The 12,119-nt window shown below is 37.8% G+C and overlaps 1 protein-coding gene across 2 annotated transcripts in view; it reads right to left on the bottom strand.

Moving 5' to 3' along the window:
• Window positions 1–12,119, bottom strand: part of LOC109012319 (DNA-directed RNA polymerase V subunit 1) — a 29,802-nt gene that overhangs the window by 5,987 nt on the left and 11,696 nt on the right. For both annotated transcript variants that reach the window (XM_018993888.2, XM_035685057.1), the window contains 8 exons: window positions 8,750–8,908; window positions 6,750–8,636; window positions 6,476–6,651; window positions 5,520–5,595; window positions 5,279–5,403; window positions 4,270–4,427; window positions 2,117–2,391; window positions 473–646 (listed from right to left, as the gene is read on the bottom strand). In XM_018993888.2, the coding sequence (XP_018849433.1) occupies window positions 473–646; window positions 2,117–2,391; window positions 4,270–4,427; window positions 5,279–5,403; window positions 5,520–5,595; window positions 6,476–6,651; window positions 6,750–8,636; window positions 8,750–8,908 (3,030 nt within the window). The remainder of the gene's footprint in view (window positions 1–472; window positions 647–2,116; window positions 2,392–4,269; window positions 4,428–5,278; window positions 5,404–5,519; window positions 5,596–6,475; window positions 6,652–6,749; window positions 8,637–8,749; window positions 8,909–12,119) is intronic.

The raw sequence follows: 12,119 nt of genomic DNA, 5'->3' as shown, positions 1-12,119 counted from the left end.
CAGATCACCAGAGGCATTGTCTCTTTCTCAGTTGAAATTTGCAGATTTTTTTACCCACCTCATACACGAATTAGAAAATGGCTGAAATTAATGGATCTTCTCATATGATTACTGTTGTGAACATGATGTATTTATCCCCCATGTGGGCAAACATTTTTATCTTGGATACCAATTTTTGCGCCTTTTGCAAGGATTTTTTTTCTAATTATTTTTTGCAAAAAATCATACCTTGTGAAGGCTTTATCTTCTGCGAGATACTCAATAATACTAACCTCTAGCTTTTCGGTCGTGTTTCAAGTTTTTTTTTATCATATTTCTAGAATTCCTTTCTGTAGACCTATATATTTTTATTTTAGATCATTTCAATGATCTACTCCAGATATGAATTGATCATGAGTAAGATCCCACTTTTTGACAATCCTAAGCATTAGAATGACATAAGAAAATCATAAACAAGCCTCATATTACTTACAAAAAGTGTCGCTTCCGCAAATGGTGCTTGGACATTAAATGAGCGAGACAAAGCTTTATAACCACCAGAATTGAAGCCAACCAAATTTCCAGCACATGTCATGCTATTTGCCAAGAGAATGAGATGCTCTTTGAGAACACCTTTTGCCACCATTGTCACTGATGTTGCAAGGCGCTGCAAAAAGAGCCACAGCATTAAGTCCTCTCTCTTAAGCTATGCAAAAAAAAAAAAAAAAAAAGAGTACTAAGAATTGAAGATTTGAAATCAAGATGACAGATCTATTATGTCGTGTAATTCAAGCATTTGCAACAATACTTTCCCTTTTCCTTTAGAGAATTGATGTGCCAGACTATAATGGGGTGCGTCATGTAAACCGGGAAGAGAGGGTTGACAAGTCAGACAAAACAATCAACCAAATTTATGAAATATTTAGAAATGTAAAAGGTCCATGTCTAAAAAAACTGCACAGAATCTTCCATCAAGCATCAGAAAGGCATGAATAATGGGAGGGGTTCTGTTTGTAGGCACAGTACAAACCATGAGAAGCATGAATCAGACAGATTTTGAGTCATGCAAAAATGCATTACACAAGAAATGAAAAGTAGCCAACAAACTAATGAAATGGATGACCTGAAAAAACAGAAGATGATTGATACAAGTTTCTGATACAATAAAGCAAGGCCAGTTAATAAGTTTGAGTGCAAAGACAGCCAGTGCTAAGACTAACTACTAGAGAGCAAGAGCTCTCCAAAAGACTGAAGGATTTATTTCTAGATAATGTTGAAAAGCAACAATGGTGAGGGACATTATATTAATCCGCTAGAATTTGCACTTCATGCTCTTAAGAGGAAATATACAATGTAGATGCCTAGGAGACTCCTCTTCATCACTATTGAGGGAGATAGCTGCAATGAGACTCATTGTGAAAGTCAAATTAGACGACCAATCCTGTTGCATTTACATGTGAAGACAATATAAAGCTTCATGGTTTGGGTAAAGTACTGACATATCCCACTGACTCGAGACAACTGCATGTTACATCATAATAGCACGACCAAATGAAGGTGGAAACCCTTGGCATAGGTGGTTGGTAGAAGGCTAGAAATAGAAACACATTGATTCTTCAAGTTCCCGATGTTTTGTTGCAATAATAGAGGACACCAAAAAAAATCTATTCATGGCTTCAAATCAGTTTGTCTTTTTTTTTTTTTTTCTTTAGTCAGTAAAGAAGAATTTTATTGATGAGAGAAGTAGGCATAGCCCAAGTACATGGGAGCTTCAAATCAGTTTTGTAATACTTATATGCATTTTATGCCCCTTAGGGTTTGCATATCCATGCCACAAGTCTAGGGTTACTAAGGATTGTAGTAAACCGTATCCGTATTGAGTAGTACCTATACTATATCGTATTGGTTCTTCCTTAGTTGATACTGAAGATAAATAATGCTTCTTGATAATAGCATGTGTTCTATTCCAAGTGAGTAGTAATACACCCTTCTTTTTAAAGGCAAACAGAATATGCAGAGAGTGAGGAGGAGCTAGAAGAGCGTATAGTAAGAGACGATTATTCAGAATTTGCAGAAAACCAATATGTGAACACATGAAATTCATTGGTAAGGGAAAGAAGAGGGAGAGGGAAGGTACCTGAACAGCTTGATCAAAAGCACAAGAAATCCCTAGCAATTCTTGAAGCTGCTTTATTGCATATGGTATGGAACGCCTGGTGTCGATTAAATGAAGAACAGGAAGACAACAGTCTAATACAATCCTCCAAGCATCACCACTTTGCTTCACAGCTGATTTCTCCAGAACGATGTCCAGTGCTAATTCACCCTTTTCAGACTTGCAAGGGTTTCTTATCCAAGTTGTCGTACCTGGATTGATCCATATTATGTTTGCTGAGCAAACTCGAGGGTCACCTGCACAATTGAAGAGGAAGAGTGCATTTCATCTACCAGATTCTTTGACATTCATAACATATCAAAAGATATAGGTTACATGATCACTAAAATAGTGGAGTATTTTATAATCTTGAGTCACACTTTCTGAAGCCATCCTTCCCTAAGAATTGACCACACATCAATTATTCTTCCTTTCAATTGCCTAATCCATTAAATGTACACTGACTAAAAGGAAACATATCATAAGGATGCTAACAAAGGAAAAACAGAAGAATTTAAAATAAAATAAAATAACCTAACCAGAAAGTGTACAGAAACCAGCAATGTGACAAAAAAAAAGCATGAAAACTATTGAAAAGATTATGAGTGTAATAGAGCTTGGATAAACTCAAAACTTTAGTGTAACATCCGTTCTACTTACCCAAGATGCCACCTAGTTAGCGAAACTTAGGATGTAGGGTCAAACATATGAAGGCCATTTTCACATGAGGGAACATAAAAATATTCTAGAAACACAAATTTCTTATATCAGTAAATAAGAATTTTATCAATGATAGAAAATATGCATGGCCCATGTATATGGGAAACATTCTAGAAACATGAATAAAAGTGTAACATTTAAAAAACGAATAAAACTGTACATTTTGTGTTTCAGAAAATACTCCCAAACTAAAGAGCAAACTTACAGCATTCATTAAGGAAAGTGAAAAGCGGTTCAAAAGTTTATTCAACGATATGCCTACAAAAAATAAAAGGCTGCGTAATACAAGTTACTTCAAAATTCTATGCTTCTTGGTGAAATAAGCAGTGTCCCCATCGCTTAGGACCAAAATATCAGTGTGGAATATTACTTGTCACATTGTGGTGGAAAACAAATTAATACATAAACATCACCCTCAGAACATTAGCAACATTACATAAGATTATGTAAACTTACGCATCGTTTGTTTTCACAGATGAGATGAAGATGAATTGAGATAAAAATTGAAAATTGAATAAAATATTGTTAGAATATATTTTTTTAATATTATTTTTGTTTTGGGATTTGAAAAAGTTGAATTGTTTATTTTATTTTGTATGGAAATTTGAGAAAGTTGTAATAATTAGATGATATGAGATGAGTTGAGAAGTTTCCTGAAAACAAACAAGGCCGTCTGGCAAGTGAGAGTACCTCAAGTACTCTCACTACTATTCTTTACTTTATTATTACTTTTTACCTACTTTTTTTACTATTCATTACTTTTCACCTACTTTTTACTACTATTCAATATTTTATTATTACTTTTTCATTACTTTTTCACTACTATTCACAAACATTCTCAACACTTCTCACTACCCAAACGTACCCAGTCAACCACACAGCAGATCATTAAAAGCATTGAGTTTGATATAAGATGACATCAACTTTATGAAAAATGGACAATAAACAGTATCCTCTCATTTTTGTGATAAAATCACCCACAAGAAAATTCAATTATAAACGTTGCCATTCATCATACGGTTGCTGCAAATCGGCAGAATAGAAAAACCATATCATTGAATAATTTTTTTTTTATAGGTAATCAAGAAATTTTATTCATAGAAATAGACAAAGCCCAAGTACACAAGTAGCATATCAATGAATAATAGCAGCTGGCTTTAAAACGAAAACAAGAGAAGGTGCCATTAAAATAGATAGAACACACAAATAGCATGCACCTGACCCTAGCAATGACAATTTTTTTTTATTGGCACTGGGTTTCCAGAACAAAAGTCCTAACTAATCCATGGGGTCCACAGGCAATTGGAAAGGAGTTTCCCACAAGTGCGCCTCGGTTAAAGTAAAATTACTGAACGTATCTGGTTCACACACAGGTACATAGCAGAATAATAAAAAATTTAGAATAAATATCATACCTTTAATGATGGTTTCTAAAAGAACAGGGCAAATAATGTCCGCAAGGATATTTGCAGTCCTCTCCAAATAAATATCACTTGTGTCTGGCCAAGAAAACATCAAACATGGGATACCAGAGCTTCTATTTGCACCACATTGCTGGAAAGAGCAACATTCACTGGCAAGAAAAATGCATAAAGCCAAAGGTAACTTTCACTTTTACAGATTCAGTGTAGTGCTAAATAGCAATAAAAAGGTGGAGTGAGAAGGGAGGAAAATCACTACAAATAGTACAGATAAGACCAAGCTAATTCCAAAATTTGTGAAAACTTGATAAAGGAAAAGAAAAGTCCTCTAGTCCTCGTTTTCTAGAGAATTATTCAACTGAAGGGTCAACAAAAAGTATATCCCAACCAAAATAAATAAATAATTATACTGGTGCAATGGGCCCTAATGGGACAATAGTGCAAGACTCCTTAGAGTAGGAGGGATTTATGGGTTTGCCTCCCAGCTTGTCTTGAGTTTGAAAATGTGAGTTGAAATCACCAAGACAAAGCCATGTGCCACTAAAAAATGTCCAGTCACACCGATAGTATGCCAGAGTTATTGCAGACACCTCAAAAGTCTGAACATAGGGCTTTGATACAATTAGTTAAAACCATAGTGGTGAAGTTGGAAGTCCTCAAGAATTAAATAATATTAAAGGTTGCATTAAATGGATAAATTCCATTTATTGCATGGGATTCAGACTAGGATTAATGAATCCCATTGGAGAGTGGCATCAGGATTACTTGGTCCAGGTTTCCCAAAAGGTAGGGATACCATGTGTTGCGTCCTTCCTCTCACCAAATAAGTTGCCAATCGCTAGGTGGCAGAGCCACGTTACAATGAATGGGCGCAGATTTCCCCCACTGAAAATTGAAATACTTTTTTGGGGCATATGTTAATTATTTGAGGGGTTTGGAAATTATACTGATGATCGTATGATAACAACATATATCATTCAATTACAAGTCAAACTAAACTAACCTGATAGACAGAATCGTTTTTTTAAAAACATGACTAACTTTCTTCTTCTTTCGGAACGAACTAAGAGTCTCTTGGCACTTTTGAAGAACATCATGCATACTGGTGTTCATCTCTCCCAACAGCATCTGTTCAACAAAGATTCAGTTACTCAAGAATGATAATCCCTAAGCAGCAAGCAACAGCATTCCATCTGTAAAATATAACTCAAATATTGAAATTAAACATATACACATGTACCAACCTCATTTAGATGAACATGACCAACAAGGCCTGCATCAATTTCAGAACTTTCTGCTACATTTTGCTGGTCTTTATATCTGCGTGTAAGAAGCATGATATTAGAACTTTGAATATAACATCGGTGCACATTATTACCTGATATTTCCGACCAACGGAATGAAAATTACATTGAAAAGAAGATAGAAGTAAACATAAATAAACAGGAGTATGACACATTATCATGGAAAAAATTGTGATGTATCTTTGAAACATTGTTAGACATCATAGGAGAGAGCTTGTTGTACGCTGGTAATAAAAAGGGTATCATAGTAAAAAGAGCATGAAAGTATACAGAAGTGAAAAAGTACATAAAATAACATGGGATCTGTGGTAGTCTGGTAGACACAATCGTGAACTAGCAATTTCTCCCTCTGTTCTCACTGGCATTTAACCAAAAAGACAATTAGCAAGCACAGTCTTCCATCTCACATCTCTCAAAGGATGCGTGTCTCTTGCATTTTTCTTTGTATACAGAATTGAGTAACTAGTTTATACAAAGCTCCACAGTGGAATAAATGATTATATACCATACTTGTCTGGATCTCTTGTTTACAGTCAAAGCAATTATTATGTACCATGCACAGGTGAAGAATTTTATAGACCAAAACAAGCTACAAAAACTTCTTTCCACTAGAAAAGTAGTTAGAAAAGAATAGGTAAAGATGATCAATAGGGAAAAAAAATGACCATATCAAGGCTTCAATGATTTAGAGAAAATAACGTATACAATAATCGGGAAATGCCACCCAAGCCAAGGTATTAAAGCCCATTACTGTTACTCAGGATGCCCAGTACCGTTAACCACTAACATCTAAATGAATAAACCCTAGATACACAACCTTGGTGAGATTGTCAAAAAAAAAAAAATTTGGGAAGATGTACAAGTAACAGAAAGTACAGTTGAAGTGGCAAACATACTCAATCAGAAACTCAACCGCAGTATCTTTAAGGCTGACTTTCTTCAATTGATTCTTTACTAAATATGCTGCTTTCTCTCGGCAACACTTTCTCCCACAGCCACATTCATTCAAATATAATACTACACGGCGATCAATAAGTTCATTCTTAAAAATGACCTTGCAAAGCAGTATTTCCTGAAAAATACAAAATACAAAACATATATACAAATATTAGACACACCTACGCATTTAATGTGGAAGAATCTCATGTAAACTAGCCAAGAATTGAATACCTTCATCAGCTCCCATGAGGAATTACTGCTTGGAGAAGAATCAAGAACTGCCTTGTATGCAGGATTTGACATTGCTGTTGCAGCTAAGACGCCAACAGGTTCACCAGCAGGAAATAAATTGTTGGGCTTACCTCTCGCATTTACCCCATAATCAAATTGGATTATGGAATTGCTGCTAACATTTCTGACGGTGCCATCGTAACAAATAACAACATCTCGAAGGATGGCCATTAAGTTTTTAAATAAAGTACCAGGTTCAGACAATCCTCTTGACGAGCGGACCATTACTTCTCTCGTAGATATTGAATGAACAATCTCCTCATAGGGATCTAACCCATGAAAAAAACAATTTTGAACTAATCCATACTCTGCAGAAGGGTAATCAACTCCAGAAGAATATTTACAACGAAAAAGTGCAGCCACGTCTTCAACTAAGGTCTTAGAATAAAATTTTCCTTTATCAGAAAGTTGCAGGCCCAGGAAGCCAATTTGTTGAACTACCTTGTTAATGGCTGAATCATTTTTGGAGTCCATTAAATCACCCAATGCAGACTTCAAAATAAAATTTGTAACTGGCACTTTCACATCTTTGATGCGATTCTCCAATTGCAACTCCACCAGCTCATTATATGTTTCTCTTAGGTGATACAGCAAAGGAGAAATAGACTGAATATTCTTCTGAATATTTTGTATGTCCTCCCTGTTTATGGAAAAGTCATTTAAGCCAACACTAAAACCTTCCGCAAATATATTTTCCATCAACAAAGGCTGTAAGGAATTGAAGAATTTTAAAACCTCTTCAGGACCCTTCTCAAAGAAAATTGATGTCACAATTTCATTAACCACAGACGATATAACATCACCATTGAAGTCAATTTTCAAAACATCACTCTGACTAATCAGGTATGTTTCCCCACAACAGTCAAAGCATGCAGGCAAAGCAGTCTGTAATATCTGCAAAGCAGTCCAATAAGGGGCAGCGGAATGAACCTTCAACAAAGCAGGCCGTGGCAATGAAGATGAAGCAAACATAGCCAATTGCTGAGCTGCTGATCTGTCCAAGAAGTATGTCTTAAACATTGTCTTTAGGGACAGCAATGAGTCAGTGGCCAGTTGCAAGTTGATTTTACCACTGTGAGAGCTAAGCAACTGCTTATCCACAGAGAAAAGTTCCAAAACTTCTGCTTTTGCAGCAAGAGATTGAGGATAGAAGAGATGCACACAGTCACCATCAAAATCAGCACTCAATGGGCCACAAATAAGCGGGTTTATCTTCACTGTATGGTCATCATGAACATACACTGCAAGTGCTTGCAAGGAATGCTTGTGAGTGGTTGGTGGTCTATTAATGAAAACCATATCCCCATCCATAATGCGTCGGTGTACTACTTGACCAGGTCGCAGAAATGTATGCCCCTTTGAACCCTCCCTCAGCGAATATGCTGAAGAACCATCTCTATATGTTAGGCACAACTTATTATCTACTAGCTCTTGCAAATATTTCAAATTGTGAACGTTAACTTTCTCCTCAAAAGTGATCATCTGCGCAATCTCAAAGGGGATCCCAATCTCATCAACCCTTTTATATGCATCCCCAGTAATCACACTGCGGGACGAGAAGCCTGAACCTTTTCTGATGAACAATGTTCTAATTTTTTCGAGCCATGCTTTTGTTGTGGAATCATTTGGCTCTTTGCTCAGCCCAAATCTTGAGTCTATATCACGAGATGCTTTTACAGAACCCCTAATCTGCAGATACTGATTTATAGCTGATTGCAACTCGTTAGCTTCAACTTCATGAGATTCAAAATTTGGTGTACCAGATCTTGAACTCTTGATGATCTCCACTTGCCTGAGCACTTTTTTGAGCATCACCAAAGAAGGATCCTGGAATAAAACATGATACAAAGACTAATATCCTAAATCTAATCATAAAATAGGAATAAAACAAAAACAAAACAAAGAAGTTTGCTTTTAGTCTTTGCTTCTAATTGGCTTACCGAAGACATGACACTGACACCATCAGAGATTTCTGGCACAGACAAACAGTTTGGAGGGACAGGTAAGTATTTCAGGATATATCCTTCTTGAGGGAAATACCCTTTTCCAGAAAGCTTCTTCCTAGTCTCCTCAGGAATTCTTTTGAGCATTTTCTTCACCTGTTAGTTATTGTCAAATACAATACATGTACCAGAAATACTTTCAGCAAGTCAAATAGCAAGAAGATGCCACAGTCGACAAAAAGAAAAGCAAAAAAAAAAAAAAAATAGCACAATACTACGGCATTTTCTGAAATCTAATGAGTAACATGATATGATTTCTATTCGGCGATCTGAAATCTCTACAAAACAAAGCATTTGACTCAACTACTGATGATTGGAAATTCAGTCTATATTTGGTGGGATACTTTAAAATATATTCTTTTCTTTTTTTTCTGATTGGCTGTGGTGGCGGCATGCGACCCAGAGAAGGCCAACACATCTATCTATGCCTCTCTGCTGGTCAGTGGCTCTCCCGTCGTCAAGATCTCTTGTTGCGCAGCCTCCACAGTCGGCAACCCCACCGATGCACTGTATCCGCCACAAAGGTGATCATCTACGAGGTCTCTTGCCAGCGATGATATCCCTCGCCGGCTGGGACTTGCTGGCGACAAGATCAATGTTTTAAATACCGTACCGGATGGCGTACCGGTCAAGACACTGGAACGAAATATTTCGGTACCGGTACCGTTTCGTGTACCGTTTCGGGATAGTCGATATATGAATAAATTATATATATAAATATATATAACAATTATATTCTAAAATAATAGTTTATATATGAATAAATTATATATAAATACATACATACATATAAATTATAAATAGTCTAATCTAAATTGGGGGTCAAAAAATAAACTTGTAGTTTGAAAAAATGAAAAAAAAAAAAAAAACACAGGCCGAAATATCGGCCGGTACCGGCCGAAATATAGGCCGGTACAGGCCGAAATTTAGGCCGAAACGGCCGATACCAGCCGGTACGGCCGGTATTTTGGCCGGTACGGTATATATCTAGTACCTGTACCGGCCGGACGGCCGAAACGAAAAATTTCGGCCGTACCGGCCGGTACGGTACGAAATTAAAAACATTGGACAAGATCCCTTGCCAATGAAGGCCCGGCGTACCAACCAGCCCATCAGAGGACGTGGAGCCCTTCTCAAAGGAAGGCCCAATCCTTTTAAGACACCATTTTAGCTTGGGTTGGGCTTGACGAGTCCGGCCCGTATTTAACTTAGCTTTCCCTTTGTCAGGCCTTAAGTTCAGCCCATGTCCTTTTAGTTTTAGCAATTCTGAGCCAGATCTCTTACCAGCCCATTTCAAGCCCAGGTCCGAAACCAAATCCAATTTAGATGTAAGAGCTTCCACAGCCTTAGTTAAAGAGCCAAAAACTTCTCTCAAACCAAAAAGGACCCCCTGCACCTCCCTTTCTACTGAAGCAGCGTGGGACAAGCTGCCACCCCCCTTTCTAGTATAGTCCCTTGACCATTCTCTGTTGTTCTTCCTCTGTTGTCCTGTTCTTTTTACAGTTGCACCAAAGAGTGGTTTGTACCACCCAAGACAGCTGTTCGTTTCCTAGCACCGCCCATCACTGCTTCTGCATACGATACTTCCTGCCTCCCCAACCCCTTTCCCTTGTCTGTTGCTCTGTCCAATTTCTCTTGAGAGGTATTTCCAGCCCCCTCCCCCCTTTTTTCCATTCCTTCCAAGATCACAAGAGGACCACAACACCCACTGCTACCATATTCAGTTACTTCTAAGTAACACCCAAAATCATTCGAGCAACAATGTACAAATAAAGCCTTCGATTCATCCCGATATGACTTGTAGAAAGTTTTGCTTCCCGCGGGTGAGGTGCATTTTTCCACTGTGTTGGCCAGCCAGCGAGCACTGCTTTGACTGAAAACCATCTCCTTAGTGGTCTTTCGACTCCTCTCAATGATGCTTAGACAGCCCCCCCTCTAATGATAATGCAAACATCTTCGTCTCTATCAATAGGTGTTTTATAAGACCCATCTTAAGCAAATCACAGCTAAAACCAGTAGAAATCTTATGGAGAATAAATCCGGCAAAGTTCACCAGAAAATTTTTCTGTTGTAAAAGTGTACGGAGACAAGTTTTTTTAAGTTTTCGAAAAATGTACCCTTGAAACAAATCATAAATAAAAACATAAACCACATAGATATCTGATCAGAGACTTAAAAAAATATATTCATCCAGCTAACTTAAACAGCCATCGAGATAATTATGCCAAGCCACCCCTCAAACCTAAAAAGCTGACAGAAGCATTAGCCAACCCATAGCCTAATCATGCCATAAAAATAATCCGGACTACCCACCTAAGAATATAATATAGCGGTATAGCCAAATAACAGTGCCAAATAACAGTGATTTGAGCATTTAATTACAACGCAAGCAAAATACTCCTATGTGCCAAAACCACAAACAGAATTAGTGCAAGCATGCAATGAAAGTAAGCCAATCAATAAAGTAAAAGACATTAAGATGATTATGTCACTACATTAACGTGATTAAACAAATAATTAGCTGTACACGTATAGATAAGCATAAAATATAAATGTCAAGGGATGGACGCAACGTGATTAAACAAAATACTCCTATCTTCTTGCTCTTCATTCCGCATCCGATGGTGGTTGCATGTGTTTGATGGCGTGTTTCTGACTGTATTGGAAGGAAAATGCCTTCTACGAAATGCGTTGTAATCGAATCCAAGGTGTTTGGGGTGACAAGGGATGGACATAATGTGCTTTTAACTGAGAAAGGATGGAAAGTTGTGAAAGATATGAGCTTGGGGCCAGCTATAGTTCAATGGTTTACTAAAGCTTTTGAGGAGTGTTTGAAGGTTGGGAGTAAGGAGTTTTACACTGCTCATCGGGAAGAGGACAGGGCTTCATTGCATAGCGTTGTTCTAACTCCCAAGGCTTTTACATGGCACTGGTGGAGTATGGTGGGGGAGGTCGCCGGAGTTTCATCTTCATACCAGGGAATAAGGATGGAATGGGCTAGAGGAAGCTAGCGGAGGCATTGAAGGAAGTTGGAAGAGAAGGTGGTTATGCTCTTTTCTTACCGCCAGTGACAACAGTAGCCACTTCCAACACTCAGTCGTACATGGAGGTACTCCAACAACCGCGGGTCTTGGAGCTGCCTCGCGAACATGTCAAACTAGGAGCGGCAAGTTTGCAAAGGTCAGGAGGCCTTGCCAAAGGTTATGGAACCACAGATGAATGCTACGCCGCCGACAGTAGTATTCACAAAGCACAGAGGTGTGAGATCGAGCAACAATGTCGTTCCCCTAGCCCCCGACGTGTCAAA

The sequence above is a fragment of the Juglans regia genome, chromosome 14 (genome assembly GCF_001411555.2).
Source record: "Juglans regia cultivar Chandler chromosome 14, Walnut 2.0, whole genome shotgun sequence".
In the NCBI taxonomy this organism is placed as follows: Eukaryota; Viridiplantae; Streptophyta; class Magnoliopsida; order Fagales; family Juglandaceae; genus Juglans; species Juglans regia.
This window is presented reverse-complemented; position numbering and strand designations above follow the sequence as displayed.